The 23,051-nt window shown below is 54.5% G+C and overlaps 1 protein-coding gene across 2 annotated transcripts in view; it reads right to left on the bottom strand.

Annotated features, from left to right (window-relative positions):
* Positions 1–223: 223 nt before the first annotated feature.
* Positions 224–23,051, bottom strand: part of SIL1 (SIL1 nucleotide exchange factor) — a 113,576-nt gene continuing 90,748 nt past the window's right edge. For both annotated transcript variants that reach the window (XM_069029036.1, XM_069029037.1), the window contains 3 exons: positions 4,944–5,040; positions 2,677–2,841; positions 224–699 (listed from right to left, as the gene is read on the bottom strand). In XM_069029036.1, coding sequence (XP_068885137.1) covers positions 349–699; positions 2,677–2,841; positions 4,944–5,040 — 613 coding nt within the window. In that variant the 3' untranslated portion in view covers positions 224–348. The remainder of the gene's footprint in view (positions 700–2,676; positions 2,842–4,943; positions 5,041–23,051) is intronic.

Here is a 23,051-nt window from a genome sequence, read left to right as displayed (position 1 = left end):
TTGGTATTTCACAGTGTTGCTGCTGCTGTAGGAACAACCAATGAAGGGTGGGAGCAGCACAAACACAGCCCCCCATGAGAACACTGCTTGTTCCCTTTCTGCAGATCCCAAATTCCCCAGCTGAGCCCCCACCTTGTTCCCTCCACAGTACACCTCCCTTTTTCCAGCAGTATCCCATGAAAACAGGACATGCCCCGCGCCCCAAGGTGTTTTAATAATGAAGTTGTTGGCACATAGTGCTGGGATCTCGTTTAGTCCAGCAGTTTATTCCAAAGTGCACCTACACCACTGCCAGCCACACTCACGCTGCCACCCTGAATTCCCTGGAATTGGACTGAACCTACGGTTTCACCTCAGTTCCTGGATGATGGTGTTTATAGAGCCGAGGAGCTCCCTGAAGTAGCCGTCCTTGTCCCCTTCCCGCTGCTCCTGGGCCGCCAGCTCCTCGTACTCGCTGCGCAGGAGGCTGAGGGCGGTGCCCAGGGCGGGGTCCCCCCGGTAGTGCTCCCTGCAGAAGGCCATCAGGACCCCCACCAGCTTGAGGACCTTCTCGCGGGTGTCGTGCTCGGGCATGGCCAGCAGATTGGGCACCAGGGCGCACCAGCCCTGCTCCAGCACCGCCGGCACCAGCCTGACCTGCCGGTACTGCTGGATCTTCTCCTCCATCTGCTCTCCGTGCTGGGAGTCCTCAAGCAGCATCTGTGGGAAGTGGTGGAACACAGATTAATGTCCCTGTCAGAGAGGAACTGCTCCAGGAGGTGACACAGTAGAGGATGCACGCCTGTACCACCTGCCTTGGGACTTGCCACAGAAGACCAGACTGAGTTTGTGTCCTGGCTCCCTGGCCACAGGGGCTGGTTGTCCACCCTGGAAAACTGCCAGTGACTGGGGGTTTCTGTGTCACACAGCCTGGGAGGGGCTGAAGGGGCAGGAAGCCCAGCAGGACTTGTAAAGTCTCTGGTCTGATGCTTTTTGCTGCTGGACAGGTGCCTGCAGCACCTAATGAACATCATCACTTGGCTCTGTGCTGCTCCTCCTGGAGATGGGGATCTCAGTCTCCTCCAGCCACAGCAAGACCTTCCCCTCCCAGCCTGGTCCAGAAAACCCAGTACTGGAATTCTGCAGGGGGCTGGATCCCTTACAGTGAGAGAGACCTGCCCAGAGCAGCACGGGGGGCAGGGGGAGGAAGGAAACTCCCCAACACCCTCTGGGGCTCAGATGGTGGAGGGGCTGTTGACAGCATGGAATTCCCAGACAGGCTCCATTCCCCCAGGGCTCCTGCTGGCCTGGTGCTGGCCCCTGTGACAACCACGATGTCCGTGTAAGGCAGGGCTCTGTGCCGAGGGCTCCTGTGGGACTGCTGGGCAGAAATCCAGCCCTGGGGATGGGATGGGGCAGCCAACAGGACAGGAGCTGCCAGAAGCCTTGGGACAATGCTGTGGGTCCCTGAGGGGGTCAGTACCGTGTTCCCTGGTCACCAGTGACCGTGGGCTCTGCCAGGCCCTGGGCACTGCTGTGAGAGCCTGGTGACAAGGATTGACAGGAATGACACAGTGGGGACATGGAGGGAAAACACCAAGGAGACCTCCCCTCTCCTGGTCCCCTTGGAGAGCTGCCTGCTGGAGTGCAGGCAGGATTTGGGGTGAAAAGGAAGGAATGTGGCAGAAGGAGCCATTCAGAGCCCCAGCAACTCCTGTTTGCACTGAGAGCACTGCCAGGGTGGTTTATGATTCCAAACCAACCCATCTGACAGTCTCCCATCCCACCCCAAACCTGCCACCCCAGCTCAGAGCAGCCCCCCAGCACCCAGGGTTCAGCATTCCCAATCCAAAAGTCATTGTTTTAACATAAATCTGAGAATCTGCAGGGCTGTGCCTGCCCCAGACCCACGGAGCTGGGAACAGATGGGGCTCCTGGAGGGGGCAGCTGGAAAATGGGCAGCAGGATCAAATGGGAATGGCTTGAGTCAAAACGCCCATGTCTGCTCCTTTCCCATGGAGCTGTCAGGATCATGTTAGAGTCAGCACCTGGTAAGATTTCAGACCTGCTAAAATAATTTGCACCTTTACAAAGTCTCTTGGAAAATAACTGATTTAACAGAGAGGTGCTGCTCTGCCGTGCCTGCAACCCAGGTATTAGAGCAGCCATAATCCGCAGGGCAAATTGGCCATAAACTGAGCCAGAGTGGATTTAATTCCCATTCTCTGGAGTCAGGGAAATGCACAGACTGAACAACAAGCCATGGCGAGGAAAGACAGGCTTTAAACTGACATTTACAGCAATAATCCAGGGTATTTGAAAATAAAACACGGAACGTGGCGGGCTGGGCTCCAGTGAGGGACGTGCAGCAGGCAAAGGGCTCTCGGCAGGCCAGGCTGGCCTTGTCCCCTGGCCTCGGCTGGACACCACAGCCCAGGGCCTGCATTCCCTACTTGTGTCCTTGGTGTCCTGCTGTTCAAACACCCTCGGGAGGAAATGGTGGCAGTGGCTTGAAGGCAAACGAAGGTTTCAGCTCCCCCAGGCACTCGTGTGGTGTCAGCCAGGGGCTGTAGGGGACTCATCCCCACTGATGCTGGGCTGGCTCCTCCTCATCCTCCAGCTGTGAGGATGTTCAGCCCTGGCTGGTTTGGGGGTGAAGGTGGGGAGTGCCTGGCCAGGTGCCATCCCAGCTCTCACCTTCTCCATGATGAGGTCGTAGAGCAGTGTCACCACACGGACATGGAGGGTCTCCATCCCCTTCTGCCGGAACAGGCTCCTGAGCACCTGGAGGCCACCCAGCTTGAGGAACTGCTGCTGGGCATAGGGGAAGTGTCTCAGCATGGAGGACAGGGCGAAGAGAGCCTGGTGGAGAGGAGAGGGCAATCAGCACAGTGGCCATGGCCATCACATGTGGCACAGCCCCTCTTCATGGCACCCCGTGGGGACAGCAGAAACACGCTCCAGCCCATCTGTGCAGAGCTCCACAGAAAATGCATTCCAACCTTTCCTTGCTGAGGGGCATCTCCAGCAGTCCCCTTTGCAATCCCAACCCTCCCCAGCACTGTGAGGCTGCCCAGACTTGGGTACTTCCATCCAAACCCCAGTCTGGGCTGTCACTGAGGGGCCCATGGCCAGCCCCTGGCAGACCCAACACCATCCCTTCTCCCTGTTCACCCCCACACAGGCACAGAGCCCGGCCACAGGATGGGGTGAGGGGGGTCCACCAGCACTCAGCAGAGCCTGACCCCTGCGAGGTGATGTGGATACCTGGCTGATGTCCCTAAACCTCCACAGTCAGAGGACAAGGCCACGGCATTCCCCAGCACCCAGCCCAGCCCAGGCCCTGTCAGGGTGCAGCCCCACACACCAACAGCCAGAGCCCAGCTCCCACGGGTGCCCCGGGGCCTTGGCTTGGAGCCGAGGAGGCAATTAGGGGCCACCCCAGCCCCGCTGCCTCTCGCACTGTCTGGCTCTGACAGCCGTGGTGGCACAGGGACGGCGGGGCCCGCCCGGGGCAGGGGACGCGCTGCTCGTCGGGCGCCTGCCAGGAGCCGAGCGGGCTCCTCGCACAGGGGCCGGGCCTGGCCCGCTCTGCCGGACAGATCCGAGCTGACAGCCATGTCTTCCCCGGTCCCATTTGTTTCTATTTTCCGTTTTCCGAGTTGCCGCTGGTGAATTTGAGATGCTGCTGTCTCCCTTTTTAATCGTAGGCCAAAGGACGGCGGAGGGAAGAAGTGCACTTTTGGCCTCGCTGCCGTGTGAGCAGCGGGGCGGAAGAACCACCGGAGCGGAGCCCAGGGCTGCTCCCTGTGCGGGAAGGGGCCGGGGCACCGGCCTGTCCTTGGGAGCCGGTCTGGAGACACAGGAGACTGCACACAGCACGGGAGCTGGAAATTAAAGCCTCTGTCCTCCTGGAAAAGGGAGTTCAGCCCTTGGAGGGTCTCGTAACGCTGTGTGTGAACGTGGACAATACTGAGCCCACCCCTCTCGCTTCTCCAGGGACTGCCAGCACGAGGCACTCGGGTTCACTGGAAAGAATTATTCTGGTTCACAGTGATGCAGTGAGAGCCCCTGCATGCCCGGCCATCCCTCCCCACCCCAAAAGGAGCGCTGGGTTGAGGCACAGGCACTCCTGGGAGGAGTTTCTGAGCATGGAGCATCCCGTGGGATCACCTCACATCCATGGCCAAATGCAATGGGGTTCCACAGCCTCTCCTGTGCCTTTCACTTGCTGGGTGACTCTTACCAGGGTTAAAGGGGAACATATTTTAGGGAGCTCGTTAGAGGTGAATGGAAGAGCCAGTGGTCCCCCCACCCTGCTGGACCCCTCGTGCAGGAGATCCCCAGGGAAAACAGGGCTGGGGGTTTGGGAGCAGCCAGGTGGTGTTACAGAGGTGGCATCACACACTAAAGCGAGGGTAATGGGATCTCATGCTCCAGGGAATACAGCAGGGAGGGAGGGAGAGGGGGAGGGAGGGGGCGAGGAAGCCCCCAGCCCGATGGACAGCGCTGCACATTTGGCTGGGGGCTCTTGGTGCTGCTCCTTGCTCCAAAGCCTCTGTCAAAGGCAGGACACGGGGCTGGCTGCAGCAATTAACTCCTTCCAAACGTCAGCTCCCGTGTTTGTCAGCCTGGGATGCGCGTGCTGCCGTGGGGACCCTGGCCTGTGCCCCCCCAGGAGCTGTGGCCCCACGCCCTGTCCCCGCAGGCTGGCAGAGCCACCGTATGTGCCACTGCTGGCACTGGGAGAGACCACAGAGCCAGGGGAGTGTGGGCACCAGCCAGCGCTGCTGGGGTGGCCTGGCCCCCAGGGCCCCTCTCCTGCACCCCTGGGAGTGAAGCCCACCCAGCGTGGGGAGCAGTGGGGGTCCCACACTCTCCAGATGTCAGTGATGTCCTGAGGGTGTTTACATGGAGCTCAGCACAAACCCAGCTTTGCCCAGAGGTGCAGCCGCACTCCTCACCTTCTTCCTGACAGCCAGGGGTTGTTCCGTGGCCAGGATAACCAGGAGCTTCTGCAGGGCACCCCCCTCGATGGCCTCGATCTGCACTTTGGGGTTGCTGCAGGGATGAAAGCAAAAGGCAGGTCACCAACAGAGTGGGGCGTGGCAGGGTGGGAGGGACCCTGGTCTGGACCCTGCTCTGGCTTTACCAGCAGGACCAGGGCAGTGCCCGTCCCCTGTGCTGGCACTGCTGTGGCACCCCAAGGGCTGTGTCCAATTCTGGGCCCTCACTTCAAGAAAGACCTGGAGGGGCTGGAGCGTGTCCAGGGCAGGGAACGGAGCTGGGAAGGGGCTGGAGATCCCCAGGAGCGGCTGAGGGAGCTGGGAAAGGGGCTCAGCCTGGAGCAAAGGAGGCTCAGGGGGGACCTTGTGGCTCTGCACAAGTCCCTGACAGGAGGGGGCAGCCGGGGGGGTCGGGCTCTGCTGCCAGGGAACAGGGACAGGAGGAGAGGGAACGGCCTCAGGCTGGGCCAGGGGAGGCTCAGGGTGGACAGCAGCAGGAATTTCCCCATGGAAAGGGTGCTCAGGCCTTGGCAGGGGCTGCCCAGGGAGGTTTGGAGTGCCCATCCCTGGAGGTGTCCAAGGAAGGGCTGGAGGTGGCACTCGGTGCTCTGGGCTGGGAACAAGGTGGGCATCGGGCACAGCTTGGACTCAATGGGCTGGGAGGGCTTTTCAAGCTTCAGTGGTTCTATTTCTATTCTATTCTATTCTATTCTATTCTATTCTATTCTATTCTATTCTATTTTTCTGCCCGACAGTGGACATGAGCAAGGGTCAATCCAGCCTGATCCCAAACCAAAATCCCCCAGCTCCCACCCATCCTGACTCATGGTTATGGAAATGTACAAACCCTGCAGCCACCTCAAACACACCTGAAATGAAGGCAGTCGGGGTGGGGAGGGCACACTGGATCACCTGGGCCTTCCCACCACACCCCCCATCCCACCTGGCCTCCCCTGGCAAGGAGCCCTCCCCTGTGGCTCCCCATGAATCCTCTCACTTCACACCACATCCACTCCTTAACAGCCTTTGCATTCCAGTTCCTGCTTCCCCCTCTCCTCGCTTGCTGCGAGCCACCCACACACCTCTCACAGCAAGAGCTCCTCTCCAAGGACTACAGTGGCTGAATCCACCCTTCTGCCTGCGAGGACAGGCTGAAACCTCAGGTCAGGGTGTCAGCAGCTGCCCAGGGACACACAGACAGACAGACAGACAGACCATTGCCCCCATCCACGCTGACGCATTGCAAGCCCACTTCTGATGCATCTTGGAAGGTGGTGGAGATGCTCCAGGCTCCCTCCTTGGCAGGGCTTTCACAGTCAGAGCACAGTGTGCCAGCTGTCTGATCCCTGATCCTGGGTCTGATCCCAGGTCTCTCATGCTCCAGGAACGGCTCCAGCACTTCAGCCTTTGCTCAGCTCTGAAGCAGCAATTGCACCGTGCCAGACAAGGGTCACCGTCCCTGCTACAGCACAGCACCCACAGCTCTCAGTGCTCCCAGGGAGCTGCTGGAGCAGCCATGGCCAAGCCCCTCCATGAAATGAGAGAGACAGAGGCAGGCAGGGTCATAAACAAAACCAGAGACAAATGGAGCTGGGCAAGGAGCAGCTTGGAGTTAAACCCAGGGCTCCCGGAGACACAGCAAAGCACCACACTCATCTCTCGCAGCCAGTGTGCCCTCCCTGCTCCACCCACGCTGTGCTGCTTGCACCAGAAGGAGCCACCCATGGCTCAAAGGCAGCAGATCTGGTATGGGACTCCCCAGCTGGCATTACCAGCCTGACCTCAGGGCAAGAAAACCTTTGATTTCCCCTTCCTCAGCCGCTTGCTGCAGCAGACATCCAGGCAGAGCCATGGCACAGGCACCCTGCTGAGGTGGGGGCATCTGTGACCTGCCCAGAGAGGGCAGAAGGGAGAAAGAACCAACCCAGGAGCTCCAGGATCCTCCTGCAGATGAGATTTTCACAGTTCTCAGCCTCACATGTGCAGCCCTGCAGCATCCCTGGGAGCAAACCAGCTTCTGCAGTGCCTGCGTTGGGTGGGACCTGACACATTTGCCACCCTGAGTCCATCCCCAACCTCCCCATGCCAGGATGTGCAAAGGAGTCTCCTCTTCAAAAACAGGATGTGATTTTCCACCCCAGTACATTGTGCAATGACCCATGGATGGCATCTCTGAATGGCCTGGGCTGGACACTGATTTGGGGAGTCAACAGAGGCAAACAGCACCAGCTCCAAAACTGCAGCTGTCCCCAGGCCACTCCTGGGCCCAAGGCCATCTCCCCCAGCTCACAACTGGGGCTCTCATTCATCTCCAGCAAACCCGCAGCCACAGCCATGGCCCTGACAAAGTGGTCCAAAAATCTGATCCAATTTCACATGCAAGTCCCTCTGGGCAATGGAGACCAGAGCAAGGGCAGAAGCAGCTTGCAGGAAGGCACTTTGCTGAAAGGCACTGCACTGAAAGGACAATCCCCTGGGCTGGAGACCTCCTGGTGCTGTTCAGGGAAAACAGCACATGTGGGATATCCAAGCTTCTTTGTCACATCTCTCTAAAATAAATAATAAAACCTCTTACAGCAAGAGACACAACTGAGAAATTGGTATGCCTTTAATGCTTGGCTGGTCACCTGGAGGATTTGATCTAATTAAAATCTCTGAACCATGGAGCTTTTGCAAAGGAGCAGCTCCGGAGGTGAGGGAGCCTTCCTGGCTGCTGGGTGTGCCGCTCACTTCTCAGTGCTCCTGTTGCTCTGTCTCTGCTATCAACGGTCCTGGCTTCAAGCTAACAAAAAGGCTCATTTGAAGGTTTGGAAAACTCAGCACAGATCTGTACAAATTACACTGTCAAGCCCAGGGAAAAGCAGCCTGAACAAAATAAACACAATGAGACAGAGTGTGGAGCGCTCGCATGGGAAATTCAGCCGTGCTAATCTGCTCATGGGGACAGGATGGTGGCACCTGCAACAAAATTCACTGCAATGGGAGTCTGAGGCTGGGCCAGGGAGAGCAGGCTATGGTGACATCCCATAATGCTGCAGTGATGGCACAGATTTGGGTGTGCTCCACTGATGAGATTAATCAGCCCCTCTCCTGGGACAGGAACAGCCACAGGGCTACAGGGACTCCACACAAGCCCCATGCAGCTTCCCAAAAGAGACCCCCGTGTGCTAAACAGCCCCAGGTTGCCCTGGGAGGACCCAGCCTGGCTGTGGGGTCACAGCACATCCCCTCCAGATGTGGCCCTCACTGCACATCTGAGGTCCTTGTGCCTCCCAGCTGTGCTGCCCACATCCATCACACCCACCTCTCCCAGTCTGTGGCTGAAGAGTAGCAAACAAGGCTGGGTAGAGGCCCACTGGGACTCATCCATGCAAGAAACTGCCCAGGCACTGGGACAGGCTGAGGTTAAGGGGCACATGCTGTGTTCACGCTGGCCAAGAGGTGTGGAGCAGGGGTGAAGAGCTTGGGAAGACCAGCAGGATTCACTACTGCCCACAGGTGCCCTCACCATCATCCCTGAGCAGCTCCTGAGGAAGCTCTGTCCCTTGAGAGGTGGGACCTGTCCTGTGGTGGGAGTTCCTGAGACATGTGCCACCCATCCCTGACTGGGAGAGCCCCTCTGAGCAGCTCCAGGCAGGGGCCATCAGCCCCTCTCCTTGTGGATCCTGGAGATGGATCCCCCCTTCCCTGGCTCTGGGGTTGTGACTGCAAGCACAGCTTTACTGTGCCAGCTCTTCAGCCCAGCACTTCCCTCTTGGTGGCTGGGGAGGGTGACCTTCACTGGACAGGGGAAACACAAAAGCAGGGGAGGGAAAGCCACCAGCAAACCTCCTCCCAAGCCTGTCCTGTGCACTGGAGAGAACCTTGTCTGCCCCTTCACACCTCCCTGTGCTGGAATCACCACTTCCCACGAGGGGCTGGACATTATTACAGTCACAGCTGCTTTGCCAGAGCAACGTGAGCCTCAACAGCTCAGGGAGAGGGGAGCAGAGGAATTAAACTGGGATCAGCTATTGGGGTGAAACCAAAAGGAAGCTGATGCAGAGCCTGGTCAGCAGCAGGGCCTGCCTTGGGCAGGGGGTGAAAGCAAAGATGGGACCCAGCACCTTCCCCAAGCTGCCAGGTCAGGATGCTTGTGCCCTTCTTCCTGTTTTTTCTTCCATTAAATCTCCGTGTGGAATCAGCAAGGCCTCAGGATATGGATGACAGGCCAGAGGATCCCCAAGCAGGACGGAGGTGTCCTGGAAGAGAGATGGTCTCACAAGCTGGGGTCAGAGCCCCCCAGACAGCCTCTGCATGTCCCCCACTTCCCCAGCACCTGGCTGGTAGGGACCTGCTCCTGCCATGGCTGCCCTTTATCCCTGGATGCTGGTTTGGGAATGCTGTGGAGCAGCACCAGTACGGCAGATTGAAAATCCAGCATGGGCTTCTCTGCCATTTTCACTGGCAACCCATGGCATGGAAGCAGCTCCCACTTTGCAAATGAAGGGATTTTTGAAGAGCACTCTCTGTTAAGAGATACCCTCATTCCACTCCTCCTAGGACAACCCCAAGTGCACAAATTTAGGAGAGACTTCTCAAAGTTTTTGCAGACTGCACATGCAATGGGTGTGGGAAGACTGAAAAGCAGCAACACAGCCCTGAGGCGACAGCAGCTCTGGAGTTAGGTGGGAACTTACAATAAGGCAGCAAAATTAGATTTAAATTAAAAAAAAAAAAAAGCAAGCAAGCCAAGTGGTGCAGAGGGACCCAGGGACTTGGAAGCACAGAGCAGGGCAGGCAGGCAAATGCCCTCGTCTCTCCTGCTCTGACAAGGACACACACAGAATATTTATTTCATGGCCTGCTTGTTGCAGAAACTGCATGAGACCTTAGGAAAGAAAGGGTCACCTCCTCTCCTGGACATCCTGCTGAAGCCACGTGGGGAAGGACCAGGCAGAGGTGTGCAGGGGAGTGGGATGGAGGGGCCACCCCTGCCCAGCTGCTGGCACAGCACCTCTCCTGCCCTGGCATCTCCCCAGGCACCGGGAGCCGAGGCTGCAGGGTTGTGCTCTGATGAAAGCCCTGGTGCTGGTGCAAAGGCATGATAATCACCGGGCTAGACAGGGCTTAATGGGTCTCTGCTCTGCTCAGAGCCAGCACTCTGTGGTGCCACGTGGGAAATCAAAGCCTGGGATCAAAGTCTGTAAGTCTCTGAAACAGCCTAAAAAATTTAGTGTAGTCTATTTAGCTTGTGCTATAACCTGAGGATCAGAAACAGGCAGCGAGGCAGCATTGCTTACCTTGCCCTCCCCCTCTTTCCCTTCCCCTCCACAGTTTTCAGTCCAAAATCTGTTAATGGAGAAAACAAGAGCGAACCAACAGGACCGAAATGTGCCTTGTCTGGCTCCTGGGGCTCTCAAACCCTCACACCTGGGTCACAGTTTGACAGGCAATGGAAAAGGTCATTTTTGTGAGTCCTGGAAACAAAGCAACACAACCAGAGTCACACTTGAAAAGGCCAATGACTTCTTCATCCTTCTCTGTGTTGGGAGGATTTCTGACAGCTCTTGTAAGCACAGTCATGTTAAAATTATTTGACAAATAATAGATAGAGAGATAAAACAGATCATTACAATGTCAGTAATTCCAGCCTGAACTAGAGCTGTAAATCTGAGATGCTGAACAAGGGCAGAAGAGAGAGGCAGGGTGATCAGCAGCTCATTAATACTTGCACGACTGAATTTCAGATTGCAGGTTTAAGAATAAAAAAATAAAAGCATTCAAACAGCTCAAGTGAGAAGTGACACTTAAGGAGAACATGGTTTCCTCCTGCACTCCAAGCTCTGGCTATGAACTCTCCCTGTGGGAAATGACCATGGAGCAGCTGCAGTCAGCCAGATGGCTCTGAATCCATGGTATCCACATCTCCTTCCAAACTTCCTATCTTCCTTCTTAAGAGGAGAATAACTGGGACAACTCGATATCAACAGCCCTGCAGGCCCCTCACCCTCCGAAACGACCCCCTGGCTCTGCCAGCAAATGACCCTTAGGCACAGGGTGGGTGAATCCCTTACAAACCACATATTTAACTGAGGCTTCTCACACTGCACGGTCCCAAACTCTGGAAAAGGACATTTGCATGCACAATATGAGATACAGGATAATAAGATAACCCGAACGCCACCAAGGCTGCCTGTGACTATTTGGAGTGAGAAGGAGGAGGGATGAGGCACAGTCACCCCCAGAGCCCCAAGGGCTGCATGCAGCAGAACTGGCCTAAAAATCCTCTTCTCTGAGCACCAGCTCAGACCTGAGTTTATCACAGACAAAGGCCTTCAGAGCTATGACTTAAGGAGATTAAAAACCATCCAGAAAAATGGAGCCCTAAGTAGTTACACCGATGAAAATACAGCGGAGAAGAAAGCAGGGGTGAGGGGGGAAAACCTGACAAAAGGAAAACTAGGTTTCAATAGGCAACACAATACAACAATTTCATATGAAAGATGTGAAGCATAAAAGTGATGTTAGATGTTCAAAAGCCCAGAATATAGGAGAGATATAAAAAAATCCCCAAGAAGATGAAAATCTCCACTTCAATGCGATGCTGCCTTCCCACTTTCTACCAAGCCAGGCGCTCGTCGCCGTAGCGGGGGAGCAGCGGCGTCCCTGGGAGAGCAACACGGCTGCCGGTGACATCCTGGATTACAGGGACACAGCACGGCCTTTAACGAGCAATTAGGTTATGGAGTGTTTGTTGCTAAGAGGAGAACAGAACTGCAGAGGATAAATTGGAGCTGAGTACGTGACTCTGTGATTCTGATGGGCTGATGCGATACTCAAACGGAGGGAGCATGAATCATCCCAGAGATGCAGGAGCAGCGTGGAGGGCACCTGGGAAAAGCTGGGGGAACCTTGGCTTGGCTTCCAACCACGTATCTGTGTCCCAGGCAAGAGAGAGCCGAGCTTCTTATGAGCCCTCCAGCATCCCCTCTGAAAGCAGGAGGCTGTAACATCCCATTACAGAGAAGCCCCAGGCTCCCTGGGAACACAGTGACATCGGGTTTAACTGGGAAAACTCTGCTCTCAGCCGCACCATGGAAGTGGGAATTACCTCGTGCCAGCACCTGGCCCTTGGCAGTCACAACACTGAGCTGGAAGTGAGGAGTGTGGTGTGGTCAGGAGCCACTGGGAGCCGTGCAGGGAGGAGACCCAGCTCACCTGATCCCAGGCAGGGCAAGGGTAGTGTTCAGAACAGGAAAAAATCCAAGGAGCTGCGGTGCCCTAACGCAGCGTAACAGATGGATAATTAGATTTCTACAAAGAGCTGTAAAAGTAAGTAATTAAATAAAAATACAGAATAACAAATCTGCTGCAGCAAGACACCTCACAGGGCTGCAGAAAGCTCCTGCAGCTGGGACCCAGCAGTGCAGATGTGGGATGCAGGAGCTGGGGCACTTGTGTGGGTCAACAAAATCCAGGAGTTTCCCAAAGCACCAGAGAAAGCAATGGGAACACAGGGACTGAGCTGAGTCCCCTCCTCTTCCTCCCCTTTCTAAGGAGCAGAGTAGAATGAATACCAACTCTGGCAGTAAAATCTCAGGTGCCAGAACAAAACCAATCACACCATATTGTTCTGCTGAACACACACAAACAACAAACTGACTGGCTCTATTTATAGCTGTAGGAAAAGATGGTCCCACAGAAGCAGGTAGGAGATCACACACAGCCCCCAAGGGAGCCAGGCAGGAATCCCAGTGCTGCAGTAGGAGTGGGGCCTCCAAGGACACCCTCAGAACCCTTCTCTTCTCCTGACCCTTGGCTTTGCCAGCTCTGAGCTGTATTTCAGTGCCAGCACGAGCCCCTGGCTCCAGGACACCAATGCTGTCACTGAGCCCTCACTGGGCTGCTCCAGGGGGGATTTGCACCTGGAGCTCCCACAGACACCAGCACACACGGCGGGTGCAGCTTCAAGAGCCTCGGATGACAGCTCAGCTTCTGGGGGTTTAATCAACAACCCACAGACTATTTTATGATAAAAAGCAAAGGTTTGGGGATTTTCGGGGCGTTGCCATCCCCCCATCAGCACTGTCAAGGTCAGCCTGACTTCTCCCTTCTGATGGTGAAGGATGGGCCGTGCAGGCCACTCTGAGGGTTTGTCACCCCTCCGTGACACCAGGGCAGGACTGGGTGGCTCGTGTCCCACCTGCAGTGGTCACAGGAACGGTGTGAGCTCTCTTCCAGCTCAGCGTGGTGAATGACTGATCCTTCCAGGTAGGTACAGGCAAGTGCTCCACAGTGCACAGAGAAAGGCATCCCAGGAAATCCCCCCAGTGCTCAATCACCCAAACTGATGCTTTGTTTTTGAGGGTAAATCAACCTTATGGCTCTATGTGCCACACTTACAAAACACTCCCCATGGGTTCCTGAAAGCCTGGTATTTACTGTAGGTCAGACATGGATCGGTGCCAAGGGATGGGCTGTGCTTCATCAGAGGCTACATTAATAAAAATGAGGAGATGCTCTCCGAGTGTGAGCAGAACTCATTTATTTCTGTGCCATTTTAGCCAGAGCCCTCAAAAATTGTGTTCATTTCTTTTTTAAAAAATCCCGACACAGCAAGAAGCAAGAACAATAGTGCAGGATTAATACCACAGCCTCGAGCTCATCCCATGTTGTTCATCACACAGCCTTCAAAGCACCCCCTGATTTATAGACGGGGAGACTGAAGTGCTCCCAGGAGCGTCAGCAGCCACGTCAGGGTGCGAGTGTGGGGCTCCTGCCTCCCTGCTCCTCCTCTTCCTCACATTCCTGTTCTCTGCACGCCTCCGCCCTCCCGGCTCCGGACCTGAAGTGGCCCAGGTTGGTGGCAGAACACCCAAGGTCCTTCCCAGCTCTTTGCTGCTGCTGCAGGACCCCCAACAAGCCCCTCAGACCCCGCAGTGGGGCAGCTTTGCACAGAAGCCTCCCCACCAGTCTGCTGAACCGCTCTGGGCATCATTCCAGGCATGCCAAGTCACTCAGATATTTCAACAAAACCTATTCACACGCCTTAGGTGAGATGAAAATACTGCAAAAAGCTGTCTGAAAGCACCACAAGAAGAGAGCCTCGGCTCGGAGCGCTCCAGCTCTCCGGTGCCGATGTGACACATCCCACTAATCATCCTGAGAGATGCTAAAGGGGGCCCGAGGCTGAGCCCTTCCATTGTTATTCGCTTTATTTGTTTGCTTGCTCATTTGAGCTGATTTTTCTTTAAGACAAGTGCTAATAATATCAAAAACCCGAGGAAGCCTGTGCCTGGCGCGTTCCTGTTGGGAATGCCAGCGGAGCGCAGGCACCGTGCAGCTCTTCCCCGAGACACAAAGCGAAGTGTGAGAACAGGCATTTCACTCCTCTCCCTTGCAGCAGCAGCTCGGCGCAGCCCTGTCCTATTTTAACCCTGCCATCTGCTCGCAGCTCCGCGCTCCTCCCGTAGCCGGGAAGGCAGAGCGCTGCTCCAGGCACAGCCTTCCATCAGCTCCCACCCGCTTGGCTGCCGGCCGTGCCCCGGAGCAGCCCCGGCTGCCACGGCGGGAGGTGCTGCTCCTTAAACACCGATCCACTCATCGCTTACGAGCCTCATCCCGGCCCGTCCCACTCCTTGGCAGGCCAGGGAAGATGCTGGATCACAGGGAGACTCCCCCCCACTGCAGTGTCACTCTGACTCTTCCCAGTCCCACCGGGTTTAATGGTGCCATTAGAATCGTTTTAGTCGATAAAAGTAGATTTGTTTCACTGAGTCATGACTCGAAACCAAGACTTTGCTCCATCTACAAAAGCAAATCACCATCTTGCAAATGCCAAGCACAGATCTCAGCTCCAAAAGCGAAGCCTGGGGAATTTTTCCAGCCAGGGAGAGAATGGAAAAGCTGCATCTGCAAAAGCTAGGAAACGTTTTTTTTATTTATCTGGTTTCGATAAACAGAGAGGACGGCCTGTGGAATACCAGCTCCTGAAGAAACTTGATGAACTCTGCATCAAGCGACTCAATCAAGCATTAATAGAGGGGAGAGCAACAGCAGGAAATGCCACGGGACCAGGGACTGCAACACAACCCACAGACAATTCCAGCCAGTTCCCGGGTGGGAAGCCCTCGAGGAAAACTTGGGAGTCACAGAAAGCACCAGCAATTCTTTCTGCTTTCTGATTCATCCCTACTCACTCACCCACCCACATGCCATGGCAGAGGAGGCTGTAACTGCTACATTTAGGATGACATTTAAAAATCAAGGTTGTGCTGCTGATGGTCATTAAAAATCCCACAGCATTTTTCAGAAAAAAGTGGGTCCCCCCATCAGTGTCCCTGCCAAGTATCAGCACAGCAGTCATTTTTCTAGCAACTTCAGTTAAAAGATAAAAGAAAATTGTGCCCACCTATAATTACTGTTATTACTGTTGCTGTTGGTTCTAAAACATTCACTATATACCTCCACATTTTCTAAATACAAATTATGAAGAAAACATTTCCCAAAACCTTTCCAAGTGTCAGATTCATCTCTGTTAACATCAGACAGCTACAATTAAGACATCCAGCCCATAAAAGCTGCCTGGGCTCCCTCAGTAACATGTTCTGACCTGTGGTCTCCACATCCCTGGAGATCCTGTGTCTGTTCTTCCATGGGACTTGCCCTGGCTAACCCAGAAAGGCAAATCCACTGCCCAGCGCTTTGGGGGTCACTCTAAAGGGGGCTGCATCTGTTCTGAAAAGCATCTGAGGAATTCAAGGTCAGCAGCAGTGAGCAGAAAAGATGATTTTTCTCATGGGAGATGGGGCTGCCTTTGACTCCTGCCTTAGCTGGAATGATTTGCCAGTTGGAGGAGTCCCTGTCCCTGGATGGAGAGGGAGCCTGGATAGCCAGCTCAGGTGGACACCCGCGTAGGAAGACTGAAGCTGGGTGACACGGATCCCATCTTCAGAGAGAGGGTGAAGGAAATACCTACGAATGACTGAATCAAGCTCCCAAAAAGCCAAAATTATCAAGGTAGTTAATAAAATATGGGAATAACGCAAAGAATTCCTATGCAGGTACAGGAAACAAAGCCATGGCAGGTACTAGAGCTGAGGTGCTCAGGAAGAGTGGGAGCAGGGAGAGGAGCACTTTCAGAAGGGAAGATTCTGCATAAAAGATGCAGTGGAATAAGATAATTATGCAGGAAGAGAGAATGTCAGCAGTGTGCCCTACATCACTGATGGATGGAGAGAGCGGATACCTTGACAAAGAAAGCCAATGTGCTAATTAAGATTTAATGACCCTGAAGGCAAAGGAAAAAAGCCCTCCTGTGCCACAGTGGAGGAGGGAGTGGACAGAGAGCCCCAGACTGGCAATGAAAGGGTTAGGAAAAGCCCAAAAGATGAACAACATCTCTGCAAGAGGGAGCATCCAGGCAGGTTCTGCAAGGCAGGAGAGAAGGGCTTCATCACCAGGGCAGCAGAAAGCTCCGAGAGCAGAGCGTGGCTGCGGAAGCTGAGCCGCCCAGATCCAGGAACAGCTTGAATGCGAAGGTGAAGGAGGCAGCGGGTTCAATTCATTCCACGCTCTGGAACTGTGGAAAGACATACGCCAGGCAAATGTGAGTTGTGATGATCACTTCCCACTGCTAGACTTCTCTAGGAGAGGACGGGAAGGTGACACAACCAGGAGTTCACACATGTGCTGCGAAGGCGCAGGAGGAGCCAGGGCTTGCCGGTACTGGCTGGGATGTAAAAGCTCGGCCTTGTAAACAAATCTGGCTCTGCCTCCCCACGGCTCTGCTGCCCTCTGGGTCTGCCGGGGTCAGGGTGCACACCACGGGGTCTGCCAGCCCTGGGGGGACGGGGTGCTGCCTCTGCCTTCCGAAGCTTAAGGAAATCACTTCAGAAATCACTGGTCCTACACCAATGCTTCCTGCCCAGATGGATGTCGGTGCACCCACGTGGGAGCAGCCTGTGCTGAGCTGCTGCAGAGCATCTCCTGCCGAGGTCCAGCAGCAGCAGTCAGACTGAGCCGTGCACACCAGGGAGCTGGCCACGGCCTCCAGCCGAGCACACAGACCCCACGGGAGGGGGCTGAGGAGTCACCTGCTGTGTTGGTGAGTAAGGACATGAGTGCATCACGCTCCCCTGGCCAGCCCTGGGGTGTGACACACTGGCCCCTTCCCGAGCAGAGCTGCCGCTGCCTCCCACTGACAACATCCGCGACTGATTTGTGACAATGACATCAGCGTCCACAAACATCCTGCCTGCTCCAGCCCTTACTCACATCCTTCCCTTCCTGCTGCCCCAGCAGCAAGGACACCGGCCTGCCGCCCGTCCAGGGAGGATGAGCACGGCTCCTCATCCTCCCTCACGCTGGGCTGGCTCCCCACCTCACCCCACAGCTGATGGCACCGAGTGGCACCAGCACAGCAGGGTGACACCTTCCCCATGCTGGGCAATGCAGAGTCCAGGTCACAGCAGTTGTGGGTGATGTCTGCAAACCATCACCCCATGGAGAATCGTCGTCACACTGACCTACCTCCTCCCCATTCTCTGCCTACTGTGCAAAAGCAAGAAAAAATGCTCCATTTGATCTCAATCAGCCATTTTTAAGTTCAGCAATGGATAGCAGCTATTCCACAGATTCACCCCTGCTCCGGAGACAGGCTGAAAGAGGTGGGGTGGAGGATGGAATGCTCTGAGGAAACCTTAGAGCCCCTTCCAGTGCCGAGAAGGGCTCCAGGAGAACTGGAAAGGGACTTTGGACAAAGGCCTGGAGTGACAGGACAAGGGGGAGTGGCTTCACACTGACAGGGGCAGGGTTAGATGGGACATTGGGAAGAAAATGAGACCCTGGCACAGGGTGCCCAGAGCAGCTGTGGCTGCCCCAGCCCTGGAAATGTCCAAGACCAGGTTGGACGGGGCTTGGAGCACCCTGGGACAGTAGAAGGTGTCCCTGCCCATGGCAGGGGGTGGCACTGGATGGGCTTCAGGGTTCCTTTCCACCCAAACTATTCTGGGATTCTGTGGTTCTCCTCTCCCAGGAGGGCTGACCGGACAGCAGGAGTTGGAGACAGACCAATTCTCATGTTGGAAAACAGGACTTGGACAGGCTTTGTTTAAGTCCATCTTGCAGAACCGTTACATTCAGTTCCAGTTCTCTCTCTTTTGTGTGTGTTCACTGTGAATTCCCCAAATGCAGCACCATCTTTCAGCACTCCTGCCATGGGATGAATCTGGGCAGGTTCCTGGGCCTCAAACGCTGTTCCCTGTTTATGTCCTTCATGCTGTGCTGTGGCAGCACGTGCCACACAATGCCTTGGACAGTCTGGGCCCACACATTTATGGCCACAGACCTCTGTGTTTCACAGCACAAATTTGGGAACCTACAGCTGACCGTGGACACATCACTCATTCTTGAAATGTAGGCCACAAAGCTACTTTAGTTCTGCTTTTGCTTGTAAATCAAGGGCTTACATATGTAATTGGCCCAACCTTAAGAGCAAACAACAGCAGTGGTAGCACCATGCCAGCAATTATTCATGCCTATAATAAACGGCTGTAAAATTGAAAGCCAGCCTTTAAAAATCTGGCTCCTCACTGCACAAACAACAAAAACTCATTTGCAGGGCTTGGCCAGGGGAGTTTTTAATTTTGGGGGAGAGATTGAGGTGGGTGAGGATTTATTTTTTTCTCTTTTCATTCTCTAAAAACACCACTCATGCCTACGTTTAGGTCACGGATTATTCTGGCCACACTTCAGCACTGTGGGATAAACCCAGTGAGAGGCACGGGGGACAAATCTGCCCTCTGCATTCCAAGAGTAGGGCTCTGGGAACAGGCACAGCTGATCCCCATCCCTTGGCATGTGGGCACAGTCAACTGTTTGCAGGCAGCCCTTCCTGCCTCCGTGCTGAGCCAGCAGCGAGCCCGCAGATGAGACACCATCCCTGGGGATGACACAAGCACTGGCCCTCCTGCTCCAGGCAAACCCTGTGCTGCTGTTCCATGCCAGGACAGGGATGCTGAGCCTTGCACAGGTCCTACCAGTTAATAACAGCATCCTGGCTGATAAATCACTCCTCAGGGTCGAGCAGCAAACGCCCCTCTGCCTCTTGTGCCCTCTTTAACCAACCGTGGCCACAACACAGCCGCTCCTGGGCTTGCAGGGCAAAAGGTGTGATGAGATCATTCCTTCTGCTGTGCATATTTCTCACCCACAGTGCCAGAGCAACCCCTATAAAACTCTTGGATGAATGATGAAAATCTCCTTGGTGGTTCTGAGCAGCGGCCCCAGAGCAGCGGGCAGGGCCTGAGCGCAGCAATTCCCCCGCACAGGAGGCAGAAGTGCTGCCCTGGGCAGGGCCCGGCCCTGAGCAGAGCCCAGAGAGGCTGTGCAGTGTCCCTCGCTGGGATATTGCAGAGCTGTGTGGGCACACTGCTGTGCCCTGTGCTCTGGGATGGCCCTGCTGGGGCAGGGAGGTGGGATGACCATTGTGATGATCACTGTGGTCCCTTCCAACCTGAACCATTCTGTGATTCTGGGATTGTTTGATGGCAAAGATCCCACTGCCAACAGAAGTCTGCCTGCACAGTGGTCCTCAGAGGCCTGGCAGACAGCGCCCTGCTGAGATTCCATCAGTTCTGGTCCCTGAATTGCTTTAATAATTAGCAAGGTTGAAAGATGCTGGCACAGTGAGCAAAGGAGTGAGGCTGGAGTGACTGGCAGGGAGCAAACCTGCAGCCCCATGTGCTGGGGGGCACCACGCAGGGTGGGTGACTGCCAGCACCCCTCACACAGCAAACTGGCCTGTCACCCACACCAGTGCCCCCAAAACCAACGCCTCGAGTCTTCTCCTTGGTCTCTGAGTGAAACACAGCTATCACCACATCCTACAGAAGCCCTTCCCACGCACACCTTCTCGTGCATCTTTGGCTAAGGGTCAGAGCTGGTGGCTCAGCAGCTCTGCTGGCCTCACGCCCCTTCAGCACCAAGTCAGGGCTCTGCTTCCTCAACACTCACCAGGCAGGAGCAGATTTCTCCCATTCCAGCAGCAAATGACAGTAGCAGGGACCTTCCACATGCTCTGGACCCCTGAGTTTAGAAGGTCTGAGGCACTGTCAGACTTCTTTAGTGAGGAATCAACCATTTTACATTCTCCTTTGGCATTTCTGGTTGGCTTCCTCCTGCTTAAAGCAGTGGCAGAGCATGAATGGAAGAGCTCTGAGGACTGCTCTCCCTCTCTGCTATGGAAAGCTTCCCTCGTCAGAAATCTCCTCTAACTACCAACTTTTAGTGTCTTCTGAAGGAAGCTGCATTCATCACAGTCCAGAAGGGACCTTCTGGCCTAATCCCCACTAGAAAAGCTGCCAAACTGATCCTCCCATCACACAATTAGCAGCCACAGAGACTCTGCTACACCGGGCGATGCGGTGCTGCTATGACAACAGGAACGGGAGGCTCGTTAAGGGTCTCATCGAGAGGGATAACGAGCAATCAGGGCTCAGAGAGAAAGCAGGAATCAATGAGAGCTGTTGATACCAGCGATTTTGCTGGATCGGGCCAGGTATTCGGGAGCCCTGGAAGGTTGGCTCGCATTGTTACGGCACGGCCGCCGCGAGTACAACTTCTGAGGACAGGCAGATTCCTGGGGAGTAGAGATGAATATTCATGAAGGAACTCAGTTTGGGAGAGGAAATGAATCAAGTGTGACAAATGCCGCCTATTAGGAAAAGAGGGTGGCGTCTATTTTTAGTGGAGTTAAGCAAACATTAAGGCTCACTCTCTAAGAACTCCAAATAATACCACTCCCTGCTCTGCCTCCCCATCGCCAGATAAGAATTTAGCAGCACGTTCCCACCAGCCAAAACCCGCTCGCCTCAACAGAAGTTTTCCGATTTAGCCCCCTTGTGTGTTTTATAAAAATACAAGTTTTAATCTCTCATCTGCATAGGAAGATGTAACGGCTTCCACCAGGATTTATTTCTACCCCCCCCCCTTCTCCAGCATCATAAGGCTTGAAGGAACCTTTTTAAGACGGAAGAAAACGCTGCATTCAAATCTCCTAAAAGAGCACTCACGCGGAGCTGTAATCACTTCAGATGCACAGAATTATCAGGAGGAGAAAATTCATCTCACTTAGAATCAAGCCCCAATTTGAAGCAGAAAGGAAGAGGCTTGGTTTGCCGCCGTGCCAAGCACTCAGACTTTTCACTGAAGTCAAAGAAGCTACAGCTGCTCTGAGCCATTGAAAATCATGCCCAGAATCTCTAGCAAAACTTGTTTGCAGAGATGGTAGCAGGCTGATAAGGATGTTGACTATTCCGAATAGGCCCACGTTATTTTATATTTTTAGAGATACTTAGCCTGCCTATTATTGTTATTAAGCAGAGGTGGAGTATTTACTGCCCTTTTCTCAGAACTCTGTACAAATGCTGCTTTTCAGCAGACTCCTCTTTTTTTCTGGTGAACATTAGAGTTTCCTTCTTTTACTTTTCAGGCTTACGAACATCCAATTAAATAAGACAACAGCGAGAGAATAGTGCCTAACAAAAATGCCCACAAAAGCATGCCCATGCCCACAAAGCTACTTGAGAGGCCCTCATCCCATAAGCTAAGGGGCTCCCCAGCCAAGATTATGACCAGAGCATTTGGAGAGCGTTATGACATGGGTGGTCCTAACAGTGAGCACTTAGAAGACCCCTGGGCAAGGGGAGAGCAGGAGCCAGGGGTGAAGGACCCTTGCCACAAACTCTCCAGGCTCAGTCCAGGCAGGCTCCTGCCATGCACCAAGGGCCAGCTCTTCAAGGCAAACACCCAAACTCCTCAACCTGCAACACCACCCTCTGTCACCTCTCCTGTAGAGTGTCAAACACAGTCCTCGAGTTGGCTGAAAAAGAAGCTGCTGTGAAATTAGACATGTCACGTGTTTATTATCCATACCAGTCTCTGGCACCAACCAGGCTGGGTGAAGGTCAACAGCAGAGGGATTCAGCCTTTCCCAGGGTACCCAAACCTGGGAAATTCCCTATGGCTTTGGGATCACAGGTGGTGCCACTCCCCGAGGTCCCCCCCTTGGCCTTTCCTTCCTGATTAAGGGTCCTCATGATTCCCCCTCAGCTTTCAGGCTACGAGCTCCCCTTCCATCTGGAGGGGAAGATGCCCACCATTAATGAAGCGTGACTTGTAACTGGGTCCACTGGGGCAGCCTGCAAGCCCAGCCCAGCTGGGACCCCAGCAGGATGAGAGCCAGCACACAGAGCTCTCCGTGCCATCACCTCCCTGGTGCTCAGCAGTGCCATTTGTTGGGAAAGTTGGGCCCGGTGTCCTTTGGAGAGCACATCTCCATCCCTCGCCACGCCGGCCCTCAGCAACTGTTGCCATGGTTATTTCATTGGAGTGCTTTTCATCAAGGAGATGCTGCAACTGCTGAATTGTCTCTTGCAAGAGTTATATAGGAATAACTAGCTGATAAGTAGGAATAACGGGTTCTGACTGCCCACGGAAGCCAACGATCCCAATTATTTTTGTTTTGATCCTGTCTTTCTTTTGGTCTCTACCAGGCTCAGGTTTAAAGCAGGGGTTAGAGATAAGCAGCAGAGAAGGAATGCTTCCTGATGGGAAACGCACTTGGCTCTGCCAGGAGATTAAAGGTCTCTCCTCACACAAAGCCTCTGCTTTTCAATCAACCCTAAATAGGCTCTAACAAGGCACAGCAATCAACCAGGCAACATATATCCATCCTCACCTGTCAGCTTGGGGCAAGGAATGAGATGTATTTCCCAGTTCCATCATGTTAATTGTTAATCAAGATATTACAGGCAGAGCCCCAAACCCGTTCATCAGTCACGGGGAGTGACGATGTCCTGGGCTCGGCTCCTGCCCCGGCAGCGGGAGGGTTCTGCTGGCGGGGGCCGGCCCACGGCTCTGCCGGGGTTCATGGTGAGAGGCGGCCGCCTTTCAGACCCACTTTCAGCATCACAGAGAGCAGGAATAAAGCCTGCTCTGGAAAGCCAGGGCCGTTTTGTTTAGCTCTCATTGAAAGCTCTGAAGAGTGACTGGGTAATGATGGAGCTGCTCTTCCCCCACCGA

This window comes from Aphelocoma coerulescens, chromosome 13 (genome assembly GCF_041296385.1).
Source record: "Aphelocoma coerulescens isolate FSJ_1873_10779 chromosome 13, UR_Acoe_1.0, whole genome shotgun sequence".
NCBI classification, from domain to species: Eukaryota; Metazoa; Chordata; class Aves; order Passeriformes; family Corvidae; genus Aphelocoma; species Aphelocoma coerulescens.
Note: the sequence above shows the minus strand (reverse complement) of the source record. Positions and strands in the feature narration are given on the sequence as shown.